At 38.0% G+C, this 23,499-nt stretch overlaps 1 protein-coding gene across 1 annotated transcript in view; it reads left to right on the top strand.

Annotated features, from left to right (window-relative positions):
- The window catches only part of LOC137673522 (RIMS-binding protein 2-like), a 35,995-nt gene extending 17,770 nt beyond the window's left edge, over positions 1–18,225 (top strand). Inside the window, 9 exon segments of the mRNA XM_068418368.1 lie at positions 301–418; positions 3,479–3,631; positions 6,592–6,776; positions 8,257–8,425; positions 11,524–11,589; positions 12,990–13,093; positions 14,121–14,192; positions 15,403–15,537; positions 17,907–18,225. Coding sequence (XP_068274469.1) covers positions 301–418; positions 3,479–3,631; positions 6,592–6,776; positions 8,257–8,425; positions 11,524–11,589; positions 12,990–13,093; positions 14,121–14,192; positions 15,403–15,537; positions 17,907–18,095 — 1,191 coding nt within the window. The 3' untranslated portion in view covers positions 18,096–18,225.
- The last annotated feature ends 5,274 nt before the right edge of the window (positions 18,226–23,499 follow it).

The raw sequence follows: 23,499 nt of genomic DNA, 5'->3' as shown, positions 1-23,499 counted from the left end.
TAGCAGCAGCAACAAAGGCAAAAGAATATTTCAGAAATTATTCTTTTCTTTTTTTTTGTTCTGACGTGTGACTGCTGGTTACAAAGCTCTGCCATAAATCAGGGAACCATTTTTTCTTTTGCAGGTTTGCCAGACAACAGTATTTACTTTTCAGCTGACCTTTCAGTTAAAAACTAAGTTTAGTTGCCTTTAGAGCTTATGCTTCCAAATGTGATTGACCTGATTAATATCCAACCATATAACCATAATGTTACCATGCATGTAAACTTACAAACCTGTTTTTTCTGTTGTTGTTTTTAGCTTTTAGGTAATCCATCATCTGCAGGATGGCCTGAAAGGGTGGAGCATGCAGGGCTAAGGTCCTCTCATGGCAGTGCAGTGCCACAAAGGTCTCGACCAATGTTGGTCCCTTCCATTGGTTAGTTGGACAGATTGTGCATTTCTGTTCTTTGCAGCCTCAGAGTTGGGAAGGTGGTCCTTAAAAAAGAAACCACAGATACTTGTCTTGAACCATGGTTACTCTTAGTTTAAATGGGATGAAATGGAACTAAAACCATTTCCATCTAAATATGAGTGTACTGGGGTTTCACAGGGGGCTGAATCAGTAGTCATTGACATCACTGGGAGTCTTTTCATTGAATTTAGTGGGTGTTGGAGCTTTTCTAAGCTTGGTTAAGCTTAGATACTGTCAGATCTTACCTAAGAAGAAATTATAATGCAGGCATGCTGCTATATAATCAGTAAAATAAATGTACCCATTCAGCCATCCATCTTTCCGTTCATCAACCATCATTTTGCATTCACTTTCCATTTTCTTGTCTACTTTTTGGAATTTAGCAGGAAAAATTGAAGCTGTTAAATGTAACAAGTTAGTAGAACTTGCATGTATTTACTGCATTTGATACTTCTTACAGAATCATCCCTATTCTGGTTTACTTATGACTTAAACTGTATGCTGGTGTATACCAGAAAATCCAAAAAGTAGTGCAGAAAAGATAATGGAAACAAGACACTATGGACAAATACATATCTGTTAAAACTTGCACTCTGTACTGACGAATAAGAAACATTCACACTGAAAATCAAGAAACACACGCAAAACAAAAGCAGAAAGAGTTCTGTGAGCTATTAGCAGAACTTTAGTCCATGAATATGTAAAGTTGGTCCGGTTCCTGTCCCTAACCTGGATTTTAATTTGTGGATACTGTAGGCATCACCAGGAGGAGAAGGTAGCAGTGTCAGGCAATTCTCACCTGATATTTATGTGAATAAGAGACATCACAAATGGGGATTATCAGAAGGGAAGAGACTGATCAATATTTTATTTTTAAATATTTTTCCCTTCTCATAGACTCACACTAAAATGCCTGTACTCTAAATTAAAAGCAAAATCCCCCTAGTGGGCACAATTATTTTGATATCTAGTAGATAGTAATTCTTATTATTGAAACCGTAGATCAGAAAACACACACAGCTGTAATGTGTGAAACTTTCTTAGTGTCTTCAATATAGCCTGGCTGTTCAGAGGCTGATTCTTGTCCCACATCCTGGTGTAAACCAGGATAATCTTCACAGATGTCAATGGAATTACACTGGTATGAAAATGGTATGGGGCAGAAGCAGCTCCAGGGAGGCTCTTGTGCTTCTGTTGACAGTTATTGTTAGCTGAATCAAATAGCTTTCTGATGATGGTGTGAAGACTGTTAGATTTTAATCTTTTTTCTTTTTCTCTGAAAGCAGCCTTTTTTTCTCAGGAGTAAAGATTTCTGGTTTATGTTTGGACTACTTAAAGCAAGTTTTGTATCTAAGTTCTTTCTTTTATATTATCTGCTAAAACATATTTTTATAAATATCAAGAGAGTAGACAGGTTTGTTTGAATTAATCCTTTGGGTTTCCTTTTAGTTTTTATTTTAATTAAAAAATAAGGGAAGTGATTAAATTTATAAGAGCCCACTTTCTGTCAACAAAGTTAGGACAGTGACTTCCCTGTTTAGTAGTTCAATAGAAACAGCTTGGGAATCAGCTAAAGAAATTAATTTCTGATAGTCAATCTGTGCTCAGATAATTAAACAGAAAATAAAATCTCAGATTTTATTTCTTTCAACATAAATTAAAGAATGAATTAGTGTATTTTGTATTATGTGCAATCCACAAATAGTCTTTGGGTAAGTTCCATCAGGAATAAATTACAATACTGTGTAATGCTGGTAACAAGCAAACTGCTGAGCATTATATACAGTATCTAACAAAAAACAATTATTTTCTGTGAAGCTGTTGAAAGGCCTTATGTGGCTCAGAGATCAAGAGTTCTGAGTTCTGACTAAAAGACTAGTGATTAAAATTGTTGAAAGATATGTATGCATTGTTTCTCACTTTCAGCATCATACTGTAATAAATCACTCTGAGAATAGGTGAAGCAAATATAAACACTTAATAAAACTCGGCACAAAAGTTGCTTTTTGTAAGCCTGCTGGAAAAAAATCTAGAAGATATTAAATGTATCAAGAGGTCAGATAAATGAAATGTGGTAAAAGTAGGGCATCCAAAAGCATATTGTAGAGAATTGTATAAACTTGAACCCACTGTTCACAATTCCCACTGACAGAGGAAGTTCCCCATAAGGGCTGCAAGTATGGTTTTTGAAGAGGAAGTTGTTAGAGTTGTGTCATTATAACATGTAGTTCCACAAAGTGAAATGCAGAGTAAAATAAAAGGAAAGAAGAAAGTAAATATGATTGAGCCAAAGTTCAGACTGCTTGCATACATGAAACTGTTGTTGGCCTCAGCATATAGCTCAAAAATGTGGATTCCAAATTTTTTGGCAGCAGCTTATTCCTTTACATATACGCCTGGAGTTTTTACTGAGCTATTCAACTAAAGGGTCACTTTAGTGATGGAAAGTTCTTTAGACAGCTCTGGGAGGATAAAATAGTGGGAAAGACCTTCAAAATTGTAATGTTCTTAGGATTCCAATGACACAAACTTTCTCCAAAATGTTCCAGAATTTAAATTCTTAGACGTATTTTCTCCATTAATCTATAAATATTTTGGATTAATATCTTCTTGCAGGTAGGATTTAAGTAAATTAATTAATTTTTGTTTTTAGGTTGATACTTTAGAAGGTGAAACACAGTTTACAGTGCTCTTGACCTTGCAGATCTGGCAGGTAGGATTGTTTAAACCTCATAATAAAAGATGATTCCTATCCAAAGATCTCACAAATAATATTTACGCTGTATGAATTTTAAAAAGCACAAAAGTCAGATGCTTTAAAAAAAAAGAAGATACACATTTCTGTGATTCCCCTGCTGAAAAAGGATTTCTAGAGGCTGAGACATCTGGCAAAGCTTATGCAGTGTTCAGCCTTCCCACTATATGCAAGTCAGAAAAAAAAGGTAGGCAAAGCCTGCCTGCAGGAGCCTCCGCAAAGGCAACTATACAATATGTTTTAATAGATCATTCCCTTTTTCTCCATAGAAATTACAATGGACAGTAACAGTGAAGGCGGTCGGTCTCGGTCAGGTAGTGAGGGAAATATTTCACCTGTAAAAGAAGCAGCTTATTATCGCAGCATTGGTGGACATAAGAAATGGCCTCAGCAGCGTACCATGGCCTCTGAATATAGATACGGTATGCCGAACATTATTCATCCTTTATGACAGACACATTTTAGAGCTGCGTGTTAACAAGTGTGGTTTCGGTATGACAACATTGCATGCAATGCAGAATGCCAGGGGAACTAGCTCTTGAGTCCTGTCTGCTCTCAGGTAAGTTTCTCCAGCTCAGCTGTAAGGGACAAACAGCCCTTAGTCCTCTGTCCTGAAACTGCTGTGCAGCCACCTTTCCATACTCGACCGAGTCCCAGCACACTGCATTGCATGTACCGCTGTGAAGCTATGCTGCTACTAATGCCAGTCAGTATCTACTGTACACACCTGAACAACCATTCATCAACATGACCACATTTCCACTCGATTCATATAGACGGGACAGGGGCAAACAGTAGCTGGTATATCACAACCCAATGTCCTATAACGGGAAGAAGTTACCAAACATTATTCTGATTTATGGCTTGGGCTAAACAAAGATTCAGGGTCTTTTCAATGACCACACAGGACTTTGGCTGTGTCACTTGGTGAAGACAAAAATTATTCTTAATTTTAGGCATAATTGCATCATAATGACAAACTTGTATTACATGAGTAAGGCGATTGTACCCACTACTGATAGTATTTGTTGCTTCATCAACATAGAAATCATTACATGATCAAAAACTCAGTTTTCATAGTTCATAAACACAGTGAATTGAAGTGTCTAACACAACCCATAAAAGCAGCCCAGGCCATATATAGAGCTAAGAATGACATTAGGGTTCTGTCGATATCTGAAATGAAACAAAAGGGGCCTTGAAAGTTTACGTAAATAATAATTTAATGCTGGGTCTCCAAGTAAACATATCTGAATGACTTACAACCAGATCATCAGCTTGGGTATATCAGTGTATATCTCATTAATCCAATGCAACTGTGGTTGCAACTATGGGTCTGTTGGGAATCTGGCTGGCTGCACCCAAAGATGAAGATTTTACATGCACAATTATGTGTGTGTGTATATGTAGGATATATGTATATAAATCTTGAAAGAATAAGATAAGTGGGTAATGAGCTAATCAAGAGGTTATTTGCTTTCTGGTTCACTGAAGCAAACATGACTATTCTGAATCTGATTGTTACAGGCCAATGCTTTTAACACAGATACATTTAGCTATAATTCATGTTTGCACCTAACCCCCATTAACTGCAGCTGGAGTTGGATGCAAAAATTGATATTTTTTTTTTTATTTAAAAAACAAAACAAAACACTCCTTAACCCACCTGTTTTACATTGCCTGGTGGGCCTGAGTGTGATCCATAGAATGACTGCAAGGGAGGAGAACAGAACAGAGAAGAATCCCATCCTTTGTGTCCCATTGCTTTCTGTCCCACAAGTGCCCTTCTGCCACACTTCCTTTCTGTGCTTTGTGCCTGCCTAAAGCTTCTTGGCTGGAATTTTTCCCTCCTCTCTTGCTGTTCTGCATTTTTCCCTACTCACACTCTTTCTTGCGCTCTGGACCCAAGAGTTTAGTAGCTCTTCCCTTAAAGCTGTGACCCTCTGAATTTTTTTTCTGGTAGTTTAAAAATATCAAATGTTGAATAAAATCCATCTGATGTTGAGGCAAGAAGAGGAATTTTATTTAAAATGGTCCATATTGAATGTTCAAACTATTATCAAAAATGGGAGTCTTTAATTGGTAAGAGGTGATTACAGTAAAAATAGTATTAATATGAAAATTGTTCGGAAAAGTTTTGATATAGTTGAACTACATTTTCATTGTAATTTATAACATCTCTTTCTCATTTTATTCATTGTGAAGGATCTTGTAAACTGGCTGATAAGCGTTGATTCAACAAAGAACAGAAGTACATGACTCCCACTGAATTTAGCAGGACTTGCACAATAAGCCAAGTTTTTTGGAAGTGGCTTGTGAGTTTGAGGGCTTTATTTTGGAGGATTTCAACTTCATGTGTCTTGAAAGAGCCTATGTTTTCGGAAAGCGCTGCCACATGCTCTTTCAAAACAAAATTAAAAGCTTTTGAAACCTGTCAATCAAAACACTCTTTGTTAGCCATTTTGGCCTAATTTTCTAATTCAGTTTTACTGAAGTCCATCCTTAAGTATGTCATTGAATCATGGACTATACGTGTTCTCTAGGTCATTTGAAAAGTCTGAAAGATGTGAGACAAAATGTCAGTTCTTTTTTATGTCCTAATTGATTTGGTACCCTGCAGTGGACAGAGTTCAGTTCAGTGTCAAGTGTTGTGATACTCATGGATGATCTTTCCTAATGAGCTTATGGTTAAATGCAGTCACAACTAACCATTCCTCCTGGATTTTAACACATCTTGTTAGTGTTTGGGTTGGTTTGGGGCACTGCTGGCTATGTTAACTATTGACTGTGTTTAAACAAAATCATAGGCAGTGTAGTTCCAACCCTGGCATAACTAACACTACTGAAATATATTTCTTCTTGCCTGTCTGGAGAGAAGAGGTTATAACCATGTTTTAAACCTGGTACCTAAAACATGGTATGTCAACACAGCTGGGATGTGCTTTCTTGTGTCCATGAAGAGCAGAAGCAGCTGTGCTGGAAAACAGGTGGATCCAAAGCATGGTTATTTTTGCAGTAATGATAAAGCCTGTCAGACTCATCATTATGTCACTCTTAACATGCTTCATTAATTTATGGCAAACTCTAGTAAGCCTAACAAAAATTGCTTTCTTACCCGAGCTGTATTCACATGTGCAAATGTCAGTGTGATGTAGGAGATCAACACGACATTCAATGCATGCAGATTGTATATGCTTTTAAAAAAAAAATAACAACTTGCCAATTAAAAAAAACCAAACCACCAAGTTTAATAGGACATGCATTAAGTTATTGGGTTTTTTTCACTGAAATGCCAAACATTTTTCAAATATTAACTGGAATAGTTGAAAGATGAGGTCAACTTGTATTACTGAATTGTTCTTTTCTGAATTTACTTTCATAGATGGCTATGGTGGTCATGACCATCTTTCTCCAGATATTTATGAAGAATCAGAAACAGATCCTGGCACAGAGGATATTTCTACTCGAATATTTGTTGCACTCTTTGACTACGATCCGCTGACAATGTCCCCAAATCCTGATGCTGCAGAAGAAGAGCTGCCATTTAAAGAAGGACAGATCATTAAGGTGGGATCTAAAAACAAAGCAAACGAAGGACCCAGTTGTACAAACACGGTCTCCTTTGTTCCCCGTGGAGAAAGCAACTTGTGTGGCTAGAGTCCAAGGTTTTTTTTTCCTCCAGAGGTTCAGGCTGTAAATCTCACTGCATCTGGAACCTAATATCTAGTTCTAATGGCTTAAAAATAATTAGGTAATGGGCAAAAATCTCAAAGTTACTATAGATAGGGCCCGAGTCAATTAGAGATTTAGGTGCTAAGGCCAAAATTGTGACTCTGAAGCCCGCTATGCCCATTGCCACAAACCCTGAAGGAAAAACTGCTTCAGAGAGGATGTCTTTCCTGCAAAGGTACCACAAATATGTACACGTTTGGCACTGAAAAGTCTAGAGACATCCCACATCAGATATTGCTTCTCAGTGATGTTTATTTTCTGTTTGGGACCATGGTGATTACTATGTGGTCTGCTGCTTTGAATTTCTCATCAAAATGTTGTGAAGATGGATTAGTTTGCATTTTCAAAATATTTTTCATACATTACCTGAGCAGTGGGATGGTGGAGGGTCAGTTCCACCATGAGCTGTATGATATCTGTCCCATACCTGTGTTATGGTGACATATGCAGTACTGTGTGAAGTAGTAGTGGTGCCAGGCAAGTCATGGATATATAGTGATTAAAACTGAAAAATGTTCCTGCTCTAGAAAGTGGAAGCTATTCAAAGGGCATTTTTAATGAACTCTGATTTGAACTGAAGGGATTGTTTTTTTGTTTGTTTTTAAAGAAAAAACAATTGATTGAGCCTAAACAAGAACAATCTAAACTCAGTCATCAGTTTGGCCTTAAGAACATCATTTTTGTTTAGTACAATCCTTGATCTGGGTCTTTGTATCATTAGTAGCCTGTATGAATTGACTGCATTTTTAGAATTTAAGAGAAATTTTGGATTTGCCTGTTATCACTGGTGAAAATTCATGCTATTTTTATACCTTAATTAATGTTTTCTGGAAAGACAATAGCAGAGCCTAAGTAAGCACATATATCAAGTGCATTAAGTATTAGACAGGCATTTTTTATCATATACAAGTTGTTCTGTTCAAAGTAACAAGGCACAGTTTTGCAAATGCTTATGTTGAATATAGTTCATATGACATCAAAATGGTGCCATGTGAATAATTTCATAAACATGAGTGTAAACCATTAAGTATACTTTTGGGTCAGCACAGGGAGAAACTGATGACTTTTAATGGTGTCTCTCACTTTTTGTGCATTTCACTGCTACAAAAACAGTCCACATTCTGCTTACGTATCTGAAGTCGTAATTCAAATTGACATAACAATTCCAGTTTTGTAACATGTCAGAGTAGTCAAAAACTAATATAATTCCACATCCAAACTGTAGTCGTCTGTCTATGCTTTAGTAACCATTTAGCCTGTATCAAAATTCCTAAATGCTAAAACCTTCATTGACCAACATCACTCTGAATAACAGGTTTATGGGGACAAAGATGTTGATGGATTCTATCGTGGAGAAACCTGTACAAGAATTGGCCTTATCCCATGTAATATGGTCTCTGAAATCCAAGCAGATGATGAAGAGATGATGGATCAGCTTCTAAAACAAGGGTTTCTTCCTTTGAACACACCAATTGAGAAAATTGGTAAGGAAAAATATATGTGCTTCACTTCGCCTTTTGGGTGCTATTAACTTGGCTGGATCAGCTTTGCCTTTTGTTTTTACTATATGCAGATGCATCTAAAGTTTACAGCAATTTACTACACCATGGGATACATTCTGTGTCAGTATCTGGATGACTTTATTCAACTAATATTTAATCTTGGTCACATCTTTTGCTGCAAATAAGGACTTGTATCTTCGCCACTCCACTCATTACTTTATTTTCTTATTTAAAAAAAATGGGTTTTGTCACCTGAAAGATTTCTAGACACAGAACATGATCCCTGTGCTTTGGAGTGTGCTGTGCTGAGGTGCTTTGTGATACGCTCACTGCTGTAAAGCATAAAAAGAATCACTTATTTGTTGTTATTTTTACTCTTCTACATTTTCCTACTTTACCAACAATTTAAAGGGATGGTGGCAAAGGGTTATGTGTAATCTCATTTGGGATAGCACTACGTATTATGAGATTTTATGGATATTGCAGTAACAAACCCTTTAAAAAGCAGAGTTTGGCCAAACAATTCTGTGTTATGAACTGCTTGTGTTACATCATTGGTTTGATGTTGTACACAGATACACAAAGCAAGTATCTTTACTTAGATTTCTTTCTAAAAATAAATTTCATACAACTATCTCAATATATTTTAAAATTCTCAACGTGATTCAGAGAGTTTAAAGGACTGGAATTGGTTCAGTCCTGTTTAAAAGTGAACTGTAAAAGTGGTTGCTAAAAAAACCCAAAGAAATCTTCCACAATTGTTTTCTTAGACTAAATAAAACCTTACTGGTTCCAAAATCATATTAGTAAATGTGAGACAAATTAATTTTTGTTGTTTTTATTTAAGATATTGAGATATTTTAAAATTCTCCATTGTCCATGAAAGGGAAGAATGATCTAAGCTCTTAAATGCTTAACTGAGTTCTTAATTCAAATCTGTGTATTTATTTACTTATGCCACAACAAATACTCCCACCCACTGTCGGGTTCCGGATTTAAGGTCCGCCTCCAAAGCAAATTTAGAAATAAAATGCAGACAGTCCCCCCCGTCTGCCCCCCCCCCCCCCCGTGAGAGAGAGAGAGGGAGAGACAGAGAGAGAGACCCGCCTAATTAGTCAAAAAGGAGCAAATCTAGAAATAAAATGCAGACAATCCCCGTCCGCCTCCCCTGCTCCCTGAGAGAGAGAGGGAGAGAGAGAGAGACCCGCCTAATTAGTAATTCCAGTGCAGCCCACGTGCGGCGTGCCTGGTTCAATGCAGACAGCCCGCGCGCAGGGCCCGCGAAAATTATAAATAATTCCAGCGCAGACCACGTGCGGCGTGCCTGGTTCAATGTGAACACCCGGTATGCTTAACCTGCCTGTAGGTAAAGCACCCCCAAAAAATCCTGACCCGAAATATTAAAGATTCGTGATCCTTGAGTTCGGACAAAGCACAACCGAGGCACGGTATCAACAAACTTGGCTCTGACTTTATTAGGTCCAACACTGAGGCAACTCAATATTCAAGGAAAAGAGAGAGAGAGAGGTAAAAGAAAGAAAGAAACAGAGAAAACAGTTGAAAGAGAAAGAAAAAGAAAATATTCACCACCCTGAGATCCAGCGGCGTCCCGCGGGAAATGCTTCCTTCCTACTTGGAAGATGGCGGTGAGGGTCCCGCGTGTTCGGGTGATCCAGCCTCTTTTATAGAGTTTTTCGGCAGAGTCATGTGACTGGGAGCCGTCAGTCAACAGTTCGCACCAATCACAGGTCCGAAGGCGGGACATGTCCGGTTCCTGTGCCATAGGATTGGTGCCTTACCAGGCTGTCACCGGAGACACGCAACTGGAGGCGGGTGGAGGGCGGGCGCCTAGCTTATTGCGCCATCTTACGTTGCCAGGCTCAGGCATTCCAGGCAGCCGCCATAAGATGTCACCCGAGCACGTGGTTTACGATTTCTGAGACAATGCTCAAAAGGAAAGGGACAGATTCCCACACCCACATGCACTTGTAAACCCCACTGCCCATCTGCCCCTGTAGGTATAGCACATACACCTGCACGTGCATTTATAGGACAAACCCGTGGGGCAGGCACACAGCGGGACCTAGAGCCGTGCCTGCAGTTGGCTGCCTACAGACTTACTCTGCACAAGCAGTCGCTTTGGCATGGCTCTACGCCATTTGAGGTCTATTGGGATGAGACACCTAACCTGCTTCAGGTACATCTGTAAACACCACTGGGGGCCTGGGGGATGAAGAAGTGTCTCAGTATATTTCTACTTTTAGCAATGAGGTCTCATGTGGGTACAGAAAATACCTTCCTGAACAGCTACGACTGAAACTTCCTGCTCTAAGTCCTGCTCGGTGCTCTCAGTTCTTATCAAAGTCAGCAAGTTGTTGACATAGAACACCTGTGAAAATGAAACCACTGGTCTGCATAGCTCCCCATAACGTGAACATTTTAGCTGTCTAAGGGTCATATTTTGCAAATATAATTGGATTTTTTTGTTGTGCTCAACTGGCAGTGTCTGCTGAAATAGCTGAGAAATCAGAAAGTCTTTCTTCTGGGAAAGAGGGAGAGGCAATGTGTTACAGAAATGTTGCCCTGCCTTACATTTTTAAGCCATTCTTTTTATTCTGGGATGTTTCTGAGCAACCTACCCCCAGCAGTTCACCTTTAAATATTTTAGCACTTTAAAAGCATCATGTATTTTCTCTTTAATATGGATGTACATTGTTAGCCGTTTAAAAAATAAAATTAAAAAAAAAACAACAAACACTCTTACTAATGGATTTGTAAAGAATAGTTAGTTTGGCTTAATTTTAAACTAAATACAAGTTCTGAATAGCAGAGATCCACATGCTCAGACCCTCACTGTCACAGAGGCTGCCCACGTGGATTTTTGGCAGAAGCAGGCTCAAATTGCCAGTCTGTCTCATATTGGTACTCATACTTTTAATGTCATATCAGACACTTTACATGCTTTGTTCATATGACTATATTTTTTCTTAATCCTTTGCCCACATTAAATCCTTAAAAACAGAACTTTGAACAGCTTCATATCTTTTCTTCTTTTATTTGTATGCATTCTTTTCCTGAAGTCAACTGTGACCGTTTCAAAGAGAGCACACGCTCTGTACACTGCAGATCCAGAAAGTCTAAAAGAGGTCTGTGCTAAGAACCAATCATTTGATTCAACCTGTAAATTAGCTGAAATGATTTGAGCTGTCTAGATTTATTTTTTTTTTATGCCTTTGAACTTTTGGAAACCAGAAGTTGGAAAATATTGTCACATAGCAATTACGTATAGGGTCCCATTTGGATTCTCGGTGGTAGAGGGGCCCTTGATCCTGAACAGCGGGCAATGGCTTGCTCCAGAGAAGTACTTCAAAATGGAAGTGGGACTCTGAGACAATCATTTAGGTGTGGGTTGATCCAGGCTTTAGGGAACCAGGGGATCGGGTCCCGTGTCTGTTACAGTCGGTGCCTTCATTTTGGATCTCTCCTTGTGTTCTGTGTAAATCCCTTGCATTGGTAGCTGGGAAAATAACTCCAAACCACCCACTGCAAAAGTAAGTGATCTCCTCTGACTGAGCGCTTCAGTGTCAGCTGGTGGGGATGTGACAGCTGTGAGCGCATGCTACTCTCAGTATTTGCTCCTACATCAGCCAAACCTTTAATGTTCATCCTCCTGCCGGAACACCCATAGGGTGCCTCCTAATCCCAGGTCTCCTCTGTCACACTGCATAATGCTCATCAGACCTGCCCTCAATGCCTGTCTGTAAGTAGCACTAACAAGCATGTTTCTCTTGCTACAGCAATCATCTGCAAGAATCATGCTAGTATCATTCAAATTTAAAATGAAGCCCATTTTGGACTTCTCTGTAAATGTTTAATGTCAATCAATAAACATTTCATGTGGTTCCTGGAAACTGCAAATTTTACTCCTTTCCTTCTGTTCCTCACAAAGGAAACTTGTAAAATTAAACAGTACTTGAGAAAGAATGTGTTTTTGTAGTCAGAGTCTTGAAAGTATTGCAAACCACTTGCACAAGGGATAACCTCTTGTCTTGGGGCAGCTGAGTGTCCGTTTCTCCTTCCAGTCTCCCAGCAGAAAGTTGAAGACTAAGCCCAGGCACAAAATTCCGTGCGATTGGTGGAAGGGGAGGGAACAGACAGTAAATGTGGAAGTTTGAATAACATGAAACAAACATGAATTTTGACTGTTTGGCTTTGTATACCCTGGTCACCTCTGATTCTTACAGCCAAGAATGGCTGAAAATTTCAGAACATTAGTTTTGTGGCTAAATACTGTTCAGAGGTTTCAGTGGCTTAGAATAAAGAGAGCAAGCCAAATGTTAAAAAAATTATTTATGAAACATACATGCAGTTTTGAAACCTTTGTTAATAGCTTTGGTAATGTGACCTTTTATCACTATGCTAGAGAAATATCAATGTTGTTACTGCACTGTTGTGAAAATGACACGGGGAAAAGGTGTACCTTGTTTTTCTTTTCAAAATAACTTTGATAGCTTTCCTTCTCTTCCTCTCCTTGTGATTGGAACAGAAAGAAACAGGCGGAGCGGCCGACAACAGCCAGTGTCTACAAGAAGGATGGTGGCGCTGTACGATTATGATCCGAGAGAAAGTTCTCCTAACGTTGATGTAGAGGTACTGACATAAGCGTTTACTGCCTTCACCATTTCTGGAGCCATAGTTAGATTAACAAGCATGAGTATACATGTACAGTGGTGTGCATAAAAAAAAATCATAGTTCAGAATTATAAACATTGGTCAAGTGTTTTGGGGCAGATATATATGACAAGCTTATGTACAAGTAGATTTACAGTTCTTGTTCAAAGTAAATTGAGGAATATCCTTTGTAGGATTTATTTACTATGGCTCAACACATTATACAGTCAGCTGTTGATAGATGGTTGTGCAATATATGTGTACACATATATATGTAATAGAAGTCTACAAGCATGGAGTTACAAATAGTAGCGAATGATTATTTTCCATTTATTGTTTTCAAACATCCTTTGTATGTTTCCACATAAGAACAGGATTATTTTTGAGAAGCATCCTAGCTTATCCCGACAAGCTGACAGTGACACGTGCTTTCAAATCTCTGTAACCTGCAATTCCTCCAGAAATCAACCCTCCTTTGCAACCCACGCCAGAACAATGTAGCACAGGAGAACAGCATTCATAATGTATTGTATTGCTTTCTCTTAACTGATGCATCTGACCTTCCGTGGCTGTATGCCCTGTCTGTAATTTTTTTTTTTTAACAACAGTGTAAGGATATTTTAACAACTGAGCATTACCTAGAGCTCCATTTAAAAAAAACCAGCTGACCATTAGCTAGAACTTCATTATGGGTTTACCTTCCATTCACCTACATCTAGTTTCCCATCTCTCCATATTTGTCATCAGCAACAACGGAATCACTTTTTACATTGTCTTTGAAGTTACATGGTAAGTCCCTCAATCAAGATTTAATGCAATTTTCATTTATATATGTATTGTGGTAAGAATGTCAGAGTACACTCAAAGCTCTCAAAAAAAACCAGTTTCACCAAAGGTGTCTTAACATAAAGGAGAGGGAAAAATATTAATGGATTTACTATTAGCAAATAAAATGTTAACCTGTGCCTAACAAAACACGCACTGTCATGTGTTCTGTTTTCTGCAGGCTGAGCTCACGTTCTGCACAGGGGACATTATCACTGTCTTCGGTGAAATCGATGAAGATGGATTTTACTATGTAAGTTGACTTCTGTTTGCTCACTTCAAACTGCTACAAACTGTTAGAGCAGGCTTCACTACCATGAACTATTAAACAATGGTCTGGGGGGATTTCAGGTCACAGTTCCAGCTTGTGGTGGTGTGGGAACAGCTGTGATCTGAATTTAACAAGGCCAACCTGCGATGGTGTGCCTGGAAGCACTGACAAAACAGGGGTAGCATCACCACACCCATTTCCTACCTGGGAGACCGAGGTCACAACCAGCCCAGTTAGAGAGCTGGGACACGAACCCGCCCTCACAGCTCCAGCTGCTGCATGGGCTGTAGCAGAACCCGAGAAGCTCCCTCAGCTCACAGAGATCCTATGGCACTGAAGAAGGGTCACTCTTGTCCCTTCAGCACATGTTTTTATGGCATGGTGATCACACAGCTCAGAGCTGCCTCCGGCATTTCATAAATAATATCTGCCTCATTTAGTTTGCTGGAAAATTTGTGTTTTGATCATACATGTATCTATGAGAACATGTGACTGACTTCTAACGGGTAAGGCATTTCGTGTGGGAGAGAAAAACTAGATACAGCCTGTGCCTACGATAAAGGGTTATTTGATGAAAACAAATCAAGAAAATAGTTCAGTAGTCCTTTAAGCACTAGTTAACTGATCATACTGCTATCATTCCTATAAGAATAGGAAGAGTTTAATCATGGGAGACAATATTCCAGCATTGCTTGCCCAGCTGAACTGTCTCCAAGTTGATAGTAGCTGCCAGTCTGCACCTTGAGCTTGTGTTTTTCCATTTCCACAGTGTACTGGCTGCAGAAAACAGGCCCCGCTGTCTCTTCCAGATGCAGTTTAAAACTGACCCTTGTTGAGACCCAAAGGAATAATCTGATCTCCTCAGAAGTACCTTCACATTGTGCAGCCTAGCACCACACCGATCTGTGGTGTTGCAGTCCTAAGGACCTAAGTCTAGAAACTGTGTGGGAATTCAGTTCCTCCTTCTCCGTTGCACATAGCTAAAGCCCACAGGGGTGCATTTGCTCTTCATTACACACACTAGCTCTTGTGATCTTCAAAACTGTATAAGCTCTTAAGGTCTCACGTGACCTTAGATGGGTATTTCCTCTTCCTCACTGGCTTTGAAATAGTCAAAAGTATTTTCTTACCTTCTTGGGAACCTACATTTGTTTTAATTAAAACATTCACTGAAATTTTCATTATGTTGCAGGGTGAACTTAATGGACAAAAGGGGCTGGTTCCTTCCAACTTTCTTGAAGAAGTGCCTGATGATGTTGAAGTCTTTCTATCTGATGCACCCTCGCGATATGCTCACGATACACCGATGCGTACAAAAGCAAAAAGGGTAAGCAACTAAATAACTTAAATTTTAATTTTCCATTCCATTCTGTCTCATATATGATTTAGACATTACTTTTAACATTTTTAAATCCATTTTCCCATTTAAAATTAACTTTCAAATATATAGAACATAAAGAAAAATGACTTTACTTAGCCTTCTGCTAGCTCGTTACATTTGTAAATGGAGAAACTAAATTGACCATTTGATTGCAGTCATTACAGCACCTTCAATTATAATTTGAGTTTAAGCAGCTTTTCCCTGGTGAAAGTAGTTACTTCCTAATGTTTCTAAGCTACTCTTACTACGTGCAGTATCTAGATGAAAGCAAATGGTTTTGTGGACAACAGACTGGTACGAGCATTCCTTTAAATACAGATTGTCAATGCGCTGATTGACACGTGTCCATCTCTTAATCCTTATGACTTTCTGTTCCAACTGGTGTTAGTTAATTGCCCAGAGACTGCTCTTTTATGAAAGACTAACCATGTTTAGAGTATCTCATTTTTGGTTTTGTTTCATCACTGCAATACTTTTATATATTATATATTTTATATATATTTTTATTTCTTTGCTCATCTGCTTGGAAACAGAAGAAGAGTGTTCATTTCACACCTTAATAAGGCAATGTAGCCTTCACGTAAGTGAGCAACTGAAGATACCAGTAGAGATTTCAATTAAACCTACCTGGCTATCTAATGCAAGTCTTGAAACTTAATTGTGGGAGAAAAAAAAAAAAAAAGAAATATGTCTCCAAAACCTTGGCCACAGAAGAATAGGCTGTACGCTTTTACTGTATCTAGTCAAGTCAATTTAGGTTTCTTAGGAGACACATCTTTTAAGAAGGAATCCTTAGAAATAAGTCAATTGGTCCTCACTTTATGAAGGTCAACATTTGGAACATATTTCTTCATGAGCTAAGTGTTTATGTTTACATAGAAAGGAGAGTTTGATGTCTAACTACCCTACAAACAAAAGCTGCATATTGCACTGCTAGCCAACCTGGGACGTAAAAATTCCAAGCTCCTGTATCAAGAGAAAAGCACAACACCCCCAACCCCTGAAGAACATACAAATGAACTGTAAGCTGATATGTACCGCAGCTTACAAGGGTATAGTTGGTTTTGAAACTCATTACACTCAAATATAGCTACAAATTGTCTGCCTTAAAATGTGTTTTCCATAATCAATTATACCCTGCTTTGCCTAAGACCATTCTGAACAATCCCTTCACGTGGTACAATTTACGGGGATTTTCCTAGAAAGTGCACATTTGAAATATTAGCAACTGTTTGGTTTACCAATGCAATAAAGTCTCAGTATGACACATGCAGCTCACGGAATTAATGCATTAGACTAAAGATATGGTATCTTCAGGTGTACGTTGGGGTGCTTTACCAAGTTGTTTGGTTTTTTTTTCATTAGAATTAGACCTTGAATTAAAATCAAAGTAGGCTTGAAGCCCCTTTGCTTAACTCACTGTTGCAAAACAAGCCAGTAAATTGCTAATGTTTGAACTCAAACTACAAGATAACAGGGGTCCCGAAGGCATGGACTCCACTATGAAAAATATCATCTTAATGGATAGCTGCCACCTTTTGTCATCTGGGCACTGTAGTTAGGATAGGCCAAGTATAAGTAGTTTTAGCATTTTCATTCAAGTGCTTCTGATGATTGAATAAAAATAGCTGTTTAAAATATTTAGGAATGCTGTCATCTAACTATTGTACAAATACTCCCTTCATTCAGCAACCTCATAGCTACAGCATACACATCAAGCAGTCAGGGTCTTTAAGCTTTCTTTGATTGCAATTAAAGTTCATTTTAGCTTTTTCTTTTTCCTTTATTTTTTTTTTTAAGCCAGTGTGCCATCTTCTCAAATACGTATATAAAGTTTGCTAGCCAATTTTAAAGAAAAGGCATTTAAAGGACATTAAAAAATAAATTATTTGAAGGAATTTCTTCCAAAAACAATTTGGCTTCTAGAGATTGCTAATCTGTAGTAATTTAACGCATTTATTTTTCTTAAATCTATAGCTAAAATTATCCTTCTTCATTCTTGTACTGAAATGCAAAACCAAAACGAGTTTTGTGGCTTTTGTGGCCAAAACTATGGCAAAAAAAGTGTTTCCAACTCTTTCTTCAAAAAAAGTATAACCAAACCAGGGCTCTATTGGAGTGTTTTCCATTGTCTATACCTTTTCTCAAAATTTATGTATTTTTCCATAAGCCCATATGGTATTTTAAGCCACAAAGAAAGGAACCAGCCCTTTTGTTTAAGTGGGTAATGGGACAAGAGATGTTACCAACGTTCTTGATGATAATAGCTTTTCAGCTTTCAAACATTCAATAAATTATAACAATGTACCTAATAGGTTCCTCCTGAGAATACAGGTACATCACGGAGAGCACCATCCCCCACAGTTCATCTGCATTCTGGGTCACCTACGTCACCTATGGGTTCTGGTAGTCCCGGGAGAGGCAGGGATATGTCCTCGAAAAAGAAAAAGGGGCTGCTTTCCAAAGGCAAGAAACTGCTGAAAAAGCTTGGTGCAGTGAAATGATTCATGTACTCTTGGACAACTCGTAACGCTTCCAGTCTGTGTATTTTTTTTTTAAACGTCAAAACTAGAGCTTTCATGACTATGCAGTACAACTTTACCAAACCTTTGCATTTTTAACTCTGACATCAATAGAATCATGTGAATTGCTTAATCAAAACAGCAAGAAAAAAAAAGAAGCGGATTTGTTGTCGCAAATATTTTTTTCTTAAAAAAAAAAATAGTTTTTGTGGTATTAAGACCAGAAGAACATGGTTTTATTTGAAGTCAACTCAACACCTGCAACTCCATTGGACAAATCTCAGCCTTTAGTCTCCTTTAACCATGAGCGGGGGAAAGAAAACTCTATTCATTGATTCCTGGTTCAGAGAGATCACCCCACCGTATCTGGTCTTCATCATAAACAAAAATGGTCTTGAAACTCCTAGTTTAATCAGCCTTGATGTTCTGCCTTATTAATGCACAATGATTTGTACTGTCTAATAAATATACAGCGTATACTTTGTATGTACTGTGTATTCAACTGTCTTCATCTTCCCTCAAACATGGTAATTTAAGATCAAGTACTATGTTACTGACTCCATGCAATGTCTGATGTAACTCCTGGGAGTTTGAAGTGCTGTGCAAAACGCTTTCTTTTTGATTTTTGCTTCTTTTTTTTTTTTTTTTCCCCAAACCAAACCCTTTGTATTGATTTTTTTTTGTCAACATTTTCACTGCACTGAAATCAAATGCAGTATAAGTTATTCAGAGACTCACCCAGTTTCAACTATACAACCTCCAGTTTTGGAGGTCCTGGTTCACTGTTCTCAATTACCAGGAAAGAAAACAAAACAAAACAAACACTCCACACCAAAAACCCTTTACTCCCCAACATTTTTCCCTGCAGAGGTATAGTCCTAAATTAAAAGGCCTTTTCATATTGATGTCAGACTCAAGATAAAATGCATGCCTAAAGTAAAAAGTGAAAAACTGTGTTACATACACAAGCCGTAGCCGGTAAAAAGGCTGCAACAGGTGATAATCAAATATTAATTGCAATATTGGCATCTCAAGAAAAACAATCTTACACATTGATGACAGTCATTGGCTGTTACTATTTTGTAATTCTTGTCCATTTGTAAATTGTTTTTACTGTTATACATATTTTTCAGACTGCCTTTCTTTTTGTAATTTATGGAAGGTTTATAAATGAATGATCAAAGCTTCCCCATTGTGTCTTCAGATAATAATGTAAATTACTGTAAGATACCGTGTGCTAGATTATAACATTTAATTAAAGAAAATAACTGGCCTAAATTTGTGGTAAAGTACTGTGTGGGTGTGTGCATGTGTACAACTGTTGTGTATTATATTTTATATAAATAAATAATTTGATATTTTGTAGAGTGCAGTATGTTTCATGAATCTACTGTATCAGCTGCTTGATTACTGCGTTAGCCTTCTCTCCCTTCCTAAAGGATCAGATGGAAATGGTAAGATCCATGCCCCGGGAGCAATGATTAAGCATGCAAGTACTGGTGCAAGCTACACGTTCGAACGCTGCACCCACATGGAGAAGGAACGGCCCACAGTGACCATTTCCTACCTTTCCAGAGCTGACTAAGGAAGCAGCTGCACTTGCTCCTTTTCTATTACCTCAAATGATAGAAACCAGATCAGAATGAACACCTGTGATGGGTATGAATAAGTGATATGTAACTAGGAAAAAATATAAAATACTAAGTAGTGAATAGGGAAAGCCACCACAGTATGACATCAGAAAGACCAAAATATTTGCCAAAAACCCCTACGCCTCTCTTCATGACAAATGTCATGCAGAAGAAGCTGGTACCGTTCTCTCAGCCTAGGAAAGAAAAAAAACCTGAACTGAATACAAGTGACAGAGCTCCCTCATTTTTCAGAACTGTTGACAGCTGCTGAAGTTTACTGTAGAACAAAGGCTCATCTGAATGCAAGACTCCAGAGGTAAAGAATGGTTAGAAAGTTACTCTAGCACGTCACATGTATGCCCAAAGCCCAGTCTTGAAGTATGCACGCAAACACATCTAAGAGGATCAAACGAGCAAGGATTACAGCAACAACTTTATTTAAATCTTGCAAAGAAAAGGAACAAAGTTCACAACAAGTTAGTTAGAAAAACCAGCACTAATACAAATTCTTCCTTGGTTATCAAGGCTTTGTTTTAAGATTGCATAGTGCTGTTTCTTCAGTTGCAGTAGAAAAAGTTGTTCCCAACTATTGCACATAGAACAGACTTTGCCAAGTCAGCTGCCCAGCCATCAGCAACCTCAGCAGCCATGTGTTCGTCCATCAGTATCAGAAGAACCTGGTGGCTGTGGACGACAGAGTGGCCCTCAGAGTGTTCCACAAGGGCAGAATGGGAGAAGGCCAGAAGGTCAGAGGGGGTGAAAAAGTTCATTGCCCACAAGAGCAAGTGTTTTGAAGAGAATGCAATTAAGGCATTCTTTAGACTGTATTTCTATTTTTTCTCTTCAAAATGAGATTTATTACTAAGATTTGGAAAAGTTCACTGTACATGCCTTGTGATGATAATATTGTCATTTTAAGGTGCAGTGTAACTGAACCAGGAAATGTGGAAACTACCTTAAGTTTGTTCTCCGTCTGTACCATTTCCTCTATCAAAATAGTTTTAAAAAGAAATTAGAAAGCAGTTGTCACAATTAGTTGTGTGAATACCAATAGTAAATTTCATTTTGATATTTCATTGTTTTTCTTGAATCTTAATAAGGAAATTAAAACTTTCTTAGCTATTTCACATCACAGTGTATTCAAACATTCTGGTTCCAGCTGGAGCTGAAATGAAAGATCTGTCCTCCCTGTATCTGCAGAAGAGATTATTAATTTGGAGGGTTTACATCTTTATTCCATCTGGCTAGTGAGCGGTTCTATTTGCTTACTAGTTAACTGTCTGTAAATCTTATGAAGCTAATGTGTTACCTGAATGCTATTTTAAAATGAATTTACTACATAGCAAAAGTTGAAGCTTAAAAATAAGAGAAATCATGAAATGTTATATCTGACTTTCAAAATTGAATTGTATTTAATTCTTATTTGTATATAAAACTTGATTGTAATTCTTCCTCTTCCTCAAATTTCAAAACAGTAGGATTACAGATTTCGTCAGGATTTCAGGATTTGTCTGTAGCAGAATGGGGTGGACGTCGTAGAGGTTTCCATGACCTCGGGGTAACCACTCGGCAAGCCATAGAGCATGTTCGAGAATCAAAAACTCATATGTTCAGATTAAACTATAGACATATAAGCAAGTTGAAATGAAAAATAGTTTTGCTTTGTTTCTGCTTTTAGTATCCCCTGGAGAGCCAAATTAAAAAAAAAAAATAAATCTGAAGAGGAACAGTAAAATGACATGTCTGATGGCAAAGTGCTCCAGACAGAATTTGTGTAGTGTTTTAAATTGCAACTATTTAGACATAAGTGATGATCTGTGTATGTTCCTGATGTCCACTTTTGCAAGCAGGACTCTTCAGGACTCTGTAGGTTTGCTTCTAGAAGTTTGTAACACATAGACCTAACCACATTTGTAAAGATCTTCTAATAAATGTGGAATTTGAGACCTCTTCTGAAGGAACTTTTTCATTTAAATAAAAGGTGATATGCTTCTTTCCTTGAGATGACATCATGCATATGAAAAGAGGTAAAAGGAAGCAGCCATGATGGTCCTGCCTTCTTGCTAGAATGCAGTTGTTTTTAATGTTCAACAGTGCAGGTTCTGTGATGATAATAGTTTTGTATTGCAAATGACTCTGTGAGACATCACAACAATATAACAGCAACTGTAGTCCACTTTTGCTTAATTGAATGATAACTGGAACGTGCCATGGGCCCAGGAAGAGTAGGGCTTAGTTCTTCTCAAATCACTTTGGGCCAGAAGCAGTAAAGTTGTTTCTTTCTCACCTAGATTTTTGATCTAGAGCTGTGCTGATGGTAGATCATCAGCACAGTAGGCTGTGCTTAGTAGGCACTTAGTAGGCAGCTGTATTGCTGGCCTCTTGTTTTCTCTTTATAGCTTTGTACAGTTTTCAATATAATATACATGCTTTGTGAGTGGTAGGATTTTTTTTTTTCATCTGAGGTGTTATATTTCAGATGGGAAAAGTGGGTAATGAAAACCAGATTAAATGAATGATCCATAATTGTCTGCAATGTATTTTTTTTATTAGACTCATGTCTTTAAAATAAATTGAAATGAGACATGAAGAAATAGGTAGAAATACTTTAAATAAGTAAGTGATCTAGGGCTAGTTCTTACTGTTGTGGTCTTTTTGTTTGCTTGTTTTGTTTGTTTGAAAACTCTTGGAACACCAAAAGAAATGTCATCTTGTCACATACGAATGGGAATGTGGATCTCTCTAGTTACTGATACTCTGTTAGCTTTTTTGCTATGTTTATGATTCATGTAAAGAAAGATTAATTTGTCCCCAAAGGTGGTTTGTGTTTTGGTGGAAATTCGTCTCTCTAGTACCTGGTACTAATCCTTTGGGAGACAGGTTACTGATCTAAATGCTTACCTCATTTGATGTGAGAATTTTCCTGACAACTGAAGGAATTATAAAAAGCTTTAATAATTGGGTGAGTGTCTATGGTAACACTATGCCTATGTGAGCATTTCCTGTAGCTTACTGAGCTAAAACAGGTGCAGAACACAACTGACCTCTATAATCTTTGTCTGAGTGCCTTAGTTTTTTAAAATTTCTCAAAGCTGTTGAATTACTATATACTCGTAAAATCTTGTAACTGCTAAGATGTTTGCCTCTCATTTTAGGTTCTTCAGGCGATATGATAAAATTAACTGCAAATTACTTTCTTTTGACGTCCCGACCCCAGTGGGCTTTATATCAGTACCATGTTGGCTATAGTCCTGAGATGGAAGTGTCAGAGCCAGAATATTCCTGCTGAACAGTTACCAATTAAAGTCTTAGAAGTACAATACAAACCAAGGCCTAAGCACTTCCCATTACTTAGAACTGCACACCACCCCTCCAAAAAACCCATGAATAGTAGTAACACTATCTACTTTTTTGCACATCAGTGCGCTGACATTCTTTGATGGAAATTAGTTCATTCCAGTTACGAATTTCCAGTTGTCTAAAACGATTTACACCGTGTAGTAAATATGAAGTTACAAGGCTAAGAAAAAGCATGTCAATAGGATAGTCCATGCTAAGTGACACAGCTCCTGTAACAGCATTCAAGCTTAGTCAAAGAGATCTGTCACTTTTTGTGGAGAGAATACTGTGGCCTTAGATAATAAAGGTGTTCCTATAGCTGTGATAAGATACAGAAATAATTCTGCCTCTGACACTCATTCCTGAAACTCTGGTCTACATAGAACTTCCTCCTCAGCTATGCCAGTTTGAAAAAG

This window comes from Nyctibius grandis, chromosome 25 (assembly GCF_013368605.1).
Source record: "Nyctibius grandis isolate bNycGra1 chromosome 25, bNycGra1.pri, whole genome shotgun sequence".
NCBI lineage: Eukaryota > Metazoa > Chordata > Aves > Nyctibiiformes > Nyctibiidae > Nyctibius > Nyctibius grandis.
The sequence above is the reverse complement of the archived record's forward strand: the minus strand, read 5'-3'. Positions and strand labels throughout refer to the sequence as shown.